The 8,353-nt window shown below is 33.0% G+C and overlaps 1 protein-coding gene across 2 annotated transcripts; it reads right to left on the bottom strand.

Annotated features, from left to right (window-relative positions):
* Nucleotides 1–1,155: 1,155 nt before the first annotated feature.
* On the bottom strand, nt 1,156–4,830 carry LOC123890952 (CST complex subunit TEN1). Of its 2 annotated transcripts, XM_045940709.1 has the most exons (5): nt 4,738–4,830; nt 4,653–4,678; nt 4,056–4,196; nt 1,918–2,071; nt 1,156–1,739 (listed from the first exon to the last, which is right to left on the bottom strand). In XM_045940709.1, exons 3-5 carry the CDS (start codon nt 4,157–4,159, stop codon nt 1,620–1,622), a joined length of 378 nt encoding a protein of 125 aa, XP_045796665.1. In that variant the 5' UTR covers nt 4,160–4,196; nt 4,653–4,678; nt 4,738–4,830; the 3' UTR covers nt 1,156–1,619. The 2 variants fall into 2 exon arrangements, with proteins under 2 accessions (XP_045796665.1, XP_045796666.1); XM_045940710.1 differs by lacking the exons at nt 4,653–4,678; nt 4,738–4,830 and adding an exon at nt 3,301–3,692 and having other exon boundaries at nt 4,056–4,184.
* Between the last annotated feature and the right edge of the window lie 3,523 nt (nt 4,831–8,353).

Raw genomic sequence — 8,353 nt, 5'->3', positions numbered from 1 at the left:
AGTTTTATCTAAACACATGGATCTCACTCACACTTCCACACCAAGTCGAATCATATACCACTTGTTGAACCGCGGTTCAATCCGATTTAATCTAATTCTAAGAATCGACGGCACATGAACCAACTAACAAATTGACTGATTTCCAGTTCAATTGGTTTAACTGCCCGCCTAATTCTAAAAATAATGCTTCAACCATTCCAAATCATGTCAATTCAGATAATAAAACCATACAAGAAAACTCTTTCTATGCCTATTTTTCATTTCACTTCAATAGCGTAGCGGGAATATTTGCAACATAAAATAGAACCAACATTCATGTGTGGGTCGGTGCTGCAAGCAACACCGGAAATGCATGTAATGCTGTTTTTTTTTTTCTTCTTAATTACTCAATGGTAGGTTGTTTGTCTCTTGTTATTGATGGCCAGCCACACATTTATTCACGAGTCACTTGTTTAATGGTGGCCATATATTTACTTACCTGCGAATTGCAACTATGTAAAGTGAATGTTTTAATTTCCTTTGTTTGTTGGCTCTTTTCCATAACAAAAATTGTCCTATTTGTAATCATTTAGTTTCAAGTTGATGTGAGACCTCCACTATGTATGTCCATTACCAAAGCCAGAGGATAATGCTCCCTCTCCTCTCCCTTAGCTCAAAATTTACCATGAATTAAAACCCAATAAGAGCCATACAAATGATTCTTGTACCATTAATTAACACTAACTTGTGGAAAGGTAGACTCCACATAGTTTGACCAAGATATTGACTTTAGTTTTATGTTTAGAGGAGTGGTGTAGTATTTATTACTATGCTCGATTAGCACTAATGATATGTACAAATTGTCAAGGGTGTGCTTAATGAAGATCAAAACCAAATCACTATGTGGAATGATATGTGGGACATGAAAAACCAACAAATATTCCATCATTACAATCTAGAAATACATCGTAATATATAATTCATTGCGTTCAACAACAATTATATTTCTACCTCCATATTTCTGAATAAGTGGTGGACCATAATAATGTGATAAACTTTGTATGTTTAGTAGTAGTTGTACTTAACCTTTTCAAGCACTACATTCTACAGCTACCACAAATCACGGGACCTACACCAAGTCAACAATAGGCTGATATTTCTACAAACAAATGGAAATATGTTATGTGGACATCTTAGCATCCAAATGCTATAAAGATGTTGAAATAATGTTGATGCACCACCATACAGAAAGAGACTGCTAATTCTAAAGCATATTAAAATTCAAAATCAGAGTGACCTTAAGTTTGTCATATAGCCTCACATGAAAAATTAAATGACCCCGTGAAGCATGCACAGCTTAATCCAACTCACCTAAAACAGCCACACCCTTAATTTGATGTCATCATGTCCTATTTGCAGCCAAAAGAAAGAATATAAAGAAATGAAATGTCACCATGAAGTTTGTAACTTGTAAAGATTCTGTTTACATGAGAAATACTGTACATTGCAACATCACGCCGTTGTCTAAAGAAGCTTATGCTTTCGGTGTCTCTATGAAAACATTAATGGAGCAACCTTCCATCATTTAATATTATGAGAAAAATATGATGCCTTGTTGTGTACAAAATAACCTTGCAAAGTTAAGTTGCTGAGTTATTCAAATGATTGGCTTGAAACTGTCTCAAAAGCAGCAACGACTGATGATAAAGATTGAGATCAATCCCGTCAACATTTCTACCAACACGTGCCTGCAAAATTGCCTAACAAAAAAACAAAGAACACTGTGCTCAATTATCTTCTCATTCACTGAATCACACCTTACCGCATGCACCAGATGTGGGTGAATAAGTGTTTATAAAGTATATCATTAATCCAAATGTGTTTGCAAGAGAAAATCGGGAAGGCTAAGGCTTTAACCAAACCTTGACAAGCACATACCTTATTATCAGATTGGATAAGGAGTTCACCAATGAATTGATAGACAGAGCCAACTTGAAACTTAAGGTCCTTCAGCTGCTCAATACTAACTCTTAGAATGTCACTACCATCAATAACTGTTGCTAGGCCTGTCTCTAAAGAGTATTCCTGTAACCTGTGGGAGGCATTACACATGTTATTCAATGATACTTCATAATCACCATTGGCAACAGCACCATCAAAATATATACTCCTTTTGTCCCTTATTATAAGACCCTCTAACAAAATTTAATTACAGGTATTAAGAAAAACAGTTGTAGTGATAAATTTGTCAAAAACATGTATTACTTTTCCACATTTACCCTCTAGAGTTATTGATATCATAAGAGAAAAATAATTTACCTTTCCCAATGGTAAATTAACTAGGGGCGTTTTATAAAGAAATTATTAATGCATGTGGAATTTTGAAAAGGGTCATAAATTAAGGGACACGGAATTTAAAAGTGGATCATATAAAAATGGACAGAGGGAGTATAATACAACAATATTGTCCGCCAAATGCAACCATACAGTAGCGTGTCAATTGAATGAAAATAGATAATTAGATATAACATTCAAATATCAGTACAATTTGCATGGACCATTTCAATTACCAGTAAATATCTTCTACGGTTAATTATTCTCCGTCTCCTAGTTTTACCAATTTCAGTTTGGATCCCCATAGTTTCAGTTGAAGATCAGAATAATGTCGTGTGCAATTAATTGTCATATCAGTTAAAGACTAAACTTGACTTAAGTCAACCAGAAAAGTAACTAGGGGTCTTAACTCTTAACTGAATCCATTTGAAATCTACAGGGGCAATAAGAACTGTAATTTTTTTTAATTCATTTGTAATAAGAACTGGAAGGACCAAAATTGAAGTTTGGCGAATCTAGAAAAATCAGAAATGTAGTTAGGCATATCTAATATGTTGGTAAAACACAGGTACTATGTAGCCATGGGGAGGTAGGAGTAGAAGTGTTAGGTTGATACATCATCCACGAATGCGGAGATGAAGTACTCTCACACAATGGTTAGTACAATACATACAACAAACTCAATGACAAACTTAAAGTAAATTACAATAAAGATCTTGTGTTCAGGTTTGATAGCTGAAAACCGATACACAGATGTTAATTAATGAGCTAAATAGAACCATCTACAAGGTCTGGATAATGACAAGAATGCATTTTATTGTACACTGTGGATGTGTTATATAATATTGTTATCTTCTGGTAGAGCACATATTGTTATTCTTAGAATTAAAACATACTAAATGAAAATCAAAGGAGAACTACATTCAATCAAAAAAGAATTTGCAGGAAAATATTGTTATCTTCTGGTAGAGCACATATGTTTCTTACACTGAAACTTCTCTCCAATTCTTTAGTAAGTTTGGAACCTCTAAGATTAAGGGCTTTATAGACCTGAGATATACAAAGTATGCCCACTTCTCTCCTATCTGCATGATGACTGACCCTAAACTGCATTCAAACTGCCATCATCATGCCATAAATGTCAATATTTGTTCCCTCTATACATCCATAACATAACCAAATGGCAATTTCTGCCATTCTCACCCGGTCACACAGCTAAGATGCCATTGATAATCCCTCCATATCCACATAACCCTTATTACTAGAAGTATGATAGACTCATACTTTGTAGGATTTTAAGAGGCTATTACCTTCTATTTGAACTTATATTTATAATTCTCAATTATCTTTGTTTATTCCCGATTTTAGCAGAATTGGTCCTGAAATGAAAAATAATACAAACAATTTGGTAAAATCTGCAGAGTTTTGGAGGCAAAAATGCTCAGAATTGAAGTGCAAAGGTGTGCACAGCAATATGTAGTAGGACCTTCCATAAAAGTCCTTAAAACTCTTGACACATAACCAGACCTGAGGATGGAATTACCTACATCCATCAAGTATTACAAATCACACATTCATTCATTCATTTTCAGCAACTACAACGCAAAGACAGTTACTTTCCACATAATTTCAGATATCTGTCTATCCATGAACATCTATTCTATCTATTTTCACTATGAGGGTGAAACTTGAAGCCAAAAGAAAAGTCATGAATACGTCAGAATTAGAATGCAAGCACTCACGTTCCAATTATTCTGAGTGATTTTCCTTGCTTGAAAAAAGGAGACGATGGGCGCAAATCTTGTAAAGTAACTAATGCACTGGATTTTGCTTCAAATAATGCCATCAGACTTCACTTGCTACTCAAAAAATTCCAATCCTACCTGCAATTTGGGGTAACAAATGAAATTTCACACACAATGCAATGAATGCATGAATTCGTGTTAATGGCAAGTTATGCTACTCAACTCAAACTCTTGTCACAAATGAAAAGTACTTATCCATAGTTTCAACAATTTCCTGGTCAATTAATCAGGGTCTGTTTGGAGTGCGGCTTATTAGAGCTTATCTATTGACTGTTTCAATGAGCTTATGAAAACAGCTTATGACATATCTAAGTTGTTTTCAGCTTATTTCCATAAACCCTGGATAGCTTATGAAAACAACGTATAGACTATATGAAAACAGTTTAACTGTAATTTATTTCTGTTATATAAATAGCTTATCTCTAAGCACTTATACTATAAGTTATTATGTTATATAAGCGATTAATTAGTATTGTTGAACTACGAAGCATGTTAAAAAGAGTGTTTCAGTGTTTATAACAAACAGAAGAAAACCTGAAGAAGGAAAGAAGCCTAGACAGGTGAATTGACGTTGAGGCCAATGTATACGACCGCCGCGAGGGAGTTGTGGCGGTAACAGTGCCGGCAGCGGCGGTGGAGGGAGAGGTCTCTGAGCTGAGGTTTCTCGTTTTGACGTCAGTTTCCGAAAGGTATGGGAAGGTCTTTAACTTGTACGACGACGTTTAGGGTGATACAAAAGGAAACAAAATATGAACCGTCGGATGCATCGACGTCGTTTTGGTATTTTTATTTTAATAATATAATTTTTTTAAACAAAGAAAATAAATAAAGAAAATAATTTTTTAACAAACTTTACTTACCTTCAAACTCTGGGTTACCAGAGCTTTAGAGGGTTAATAAAAATAAAAAATAAAAAAATTTATCACTTGAACTAATTTGTTGTTAATAAAAAAATAAAATTATATAATTTGACATTAATTCCAAACACATATTCATTATTATTTTTTAATTTCCAACATAATGTGTAACTTTTTTTTAGGAAAAAAAAAATCATATTCATTCATTTGAATTGATAGAATACATAATATAACCAGATATTCAACATCACTAAAAACGTAAGGGATGAATCTGCAAACATACTTACGGCATCCGAGTTAATAGCATATAACGGCAAAATGTCTACTATAAATAATATGATAAAATTAAAGTGATAGGAATATCTATGCGTCCGGATCTGCAACGTTGATGTCAAAATCATTGATTAAATTTGTAATTGACTGAAACCGATGTTTCAATATGAATCAAACGAACACCGCAACAATACAGAAAATCAAATAGCGCTGCATAAGACGACATACAACGCAACGCCGCACTCAAGATAAAATCATGAAAAACAAACACAAAAGAAAAACTTAATATATGTGAAAATCACTTTTTTGTGTTAAAAGAAGAAAATAAAAGATGTAGAGGGGGTGATTAAAAGAAAAGAAAATCACCCCTCTCCTATAAACAAAAGAGAAAAGAGCTTAGAAAGAAAGGAGAATTTTTTCTCCAAAGAAAACCTAGAGATGGTTTCTCTCCCGACCCCCCTCATTTCTTTTCTACCCCCTGAATTTCCATTTTTGCCCTTGGGGGGTACTTCGGTTTATACGAACCGAATTTTTTTGTCATGCTAAAAAAATTCGGTTTATATAAACCGAAATATTGTGTTCCAATTTTTTTTCCAGCTTTCCTGCATAAATTCTGCATGAGACCCTCAACTTCCACAATTTATTTGAAATACTAAACGATGTCCGATTTGAGTAAACGAACACTCGTTGGAAAGCTTAGGGTGTCAAGAATACAAATATAATTTTTGTTTTGAGGGTTAACTATCCAATTGGTTCAATTTGACCAAATAATGAGTACTGGTACAGAAACAGAGCATAAACTTTTCACAAACTTGTAGGTAGATTTTCTCATACTATACTTAATGAAATTTAACAATTCCGGTTTCAATCTTGTAGTAAAATTTGTCTTCTTTACACTGGATCAAAAATCATTAGCATACGACTTATATTCAGAGAGATATGATAAATTTACCACAGGTATCTCTACAACATTTTATAGAAACTTTGCTCAAACTTGTAGGTAGATTTTCTCATACTATACTTAATGAAATTTAATAATTCCGGTGTCAATCTTGTAGTAAATTTTGTCTTCTTTACACTGGATTAAAAATCATTAGCATACGACCTATATTCAGAGAGATATGCTAAATTTACCACAGGTAGCTCTACACGAATTTTCACATAAATTTTCCTTCTTTTTGGGGGGTATATGTTATTTCGGTTTATATAAACCGAATTTTTTTTCCATGTTTAAAAACTTCGGTTTATATAAACCGAAGTTTGTTGGCAAAAAATTTTCATACCGCAAGGGGCAAAATGGGATTTTTGGGGGGTAGAAAAGAAATGAGGGGGGTCGGGAGAGAAAACTTCAAACCTAGATACTGTGTAGCTTTTTTAAAAACATGAAGTGGGTAAAGTTTGGCCCATGGAAAATCTCAAATTTAGTGGGATGTAATCATTAGATTTATGGATTGGGTTACTTTTGCCGTCTATGATTTTCTTAAATATTGTTCACTACTTAAGTAGCCGACGACATTTTTTCTTAAAATTTGTCATTTTATAACATCCACTACTTAAGCAGTGAATGAATAAAAATAGGGCGCGTGATAAACATGTAGGGTGACAAAAGTAATTCCCTTTATGGACAATTGTTTGACTCAAAAGACACTCGTGGATAATTGGAAAGTCCTCAATAAATGTTGGTGTTTCCTTCATGGAGAAATTATCCGACCAAATACAATAAAAATTGCTCTTTTAGTCTTCCGTATTGCTCTCCTATCTCTCAAAAGTTTGAAATTACTCTTTAATATTGCCATTCATCAGTTACAATCGAAATACACAAAGTTTTGGAAGATAACTTATGAAATTTACCAACATGGAAAATGTTTTCTTAAAAACATTTATGGATTTCGAAAGTTACAAACCGAACAGGAAGATTTCAGAACGTAACTTCTGAAGCAGTCTGATACCTGAATTTTCCTGACAATTGAAGTGTTATGCATTTTTATGTACAAATGAAGTAAAAAAAAAGTTATATGATATTATACTCAATATATTGTTCCCAACATATTGTGCCTTAAACATTTGAAAAATTCTCTTTAAATCTCTCAATAAATATGCTCTAAGATCCTACAAGGAGAAATTTTTCTTAGTTGAAAGTTTAGATACACCATGCTCTAAGATTATTGTATGAATTAGTATTGCAATAACAAATATATTCTCTTAGGTGGTAATTTTTATATGATAGTTAAATGCGATCTCTCACAATTTTAAAAGGAGAGAAAACACATAATATAAGTTTTAATCAAATAAATTTAAATAGTACGAGATCACATTCCACTTTCACATTAAAAATCATACTTGAAATAATTCTTGTACCAAAAAAAAATTGAAATAATTCATTTCCTGGTACATTAAATCATGATAAAAAGTCAAAATTAATCTGATGCATGCTGCTTATTAGTTATAAGTTGTAATAGAGAAAAAATATTAACAAGTGTCATAACGAAGCATGTTAAGAATCATAATCTCAAGATGATTTTTTTATCGTTTGTTACTAATGAACTTATGATGTAGCACACTTACACACCACACACACCATGTTACTATCGTTTAGCAAGTTTTTTTTTTGGAAAAGGCCAAGAAAACGTGAGCAAGTCAAGATACTTTTCAACGATCACACAAATTATGTTAATGTCTGCACAATCTATCACACAAATTAATTTGTGGTACAACGCCGACAAAATGTTTCTAATTAGTTCAAGAATCATGCTACAAGTGACCTAAGGCCCCTAAGTAAACATGCATAATATAAAAAATTTACATTGAAAATCATAAATTTTTTTTTTTTTACAAACATAAATTTATATCATTTCATTCAAAATTGAAGAAATAATCGCTCTAGCAAGCTTATATATGGGCAACAATATTCGCTTATCGCTTTATAAACTTCACCTCAAAGTTCAGAAGAGAACTAAATTTAGAGACATTGATATGAAGGCGATGAGTAACATCCAGGGGCGGCCTAGGCTCATGTGCGACATGGGCCGTGACACAAGGTCTCTTAAAAATGAGGGCCACAAAAAAAATTTATAGGGTAGTAGTATTAGTAAGTTAGGGGTGTAA

Source organism: Trifolium pratense, linkage group LG6, assembly GCF_020283565.1.
Source record: "Trifolium pratense cultivar HEN17-A07 linkage group LG6, ARS_RC_1.1, whole genome shotgun sequence".
NCBI lineage: Eukaryota > Viridiplantae > Streptophyta > Magnoliopsida > Fabales > Fabaceae > Trifolium > Trifolium pratense.
Note: the sequence above shows the minus strand (reverse complement) of the source record. Positions and strands in the feature narration are given on the sequence as shown.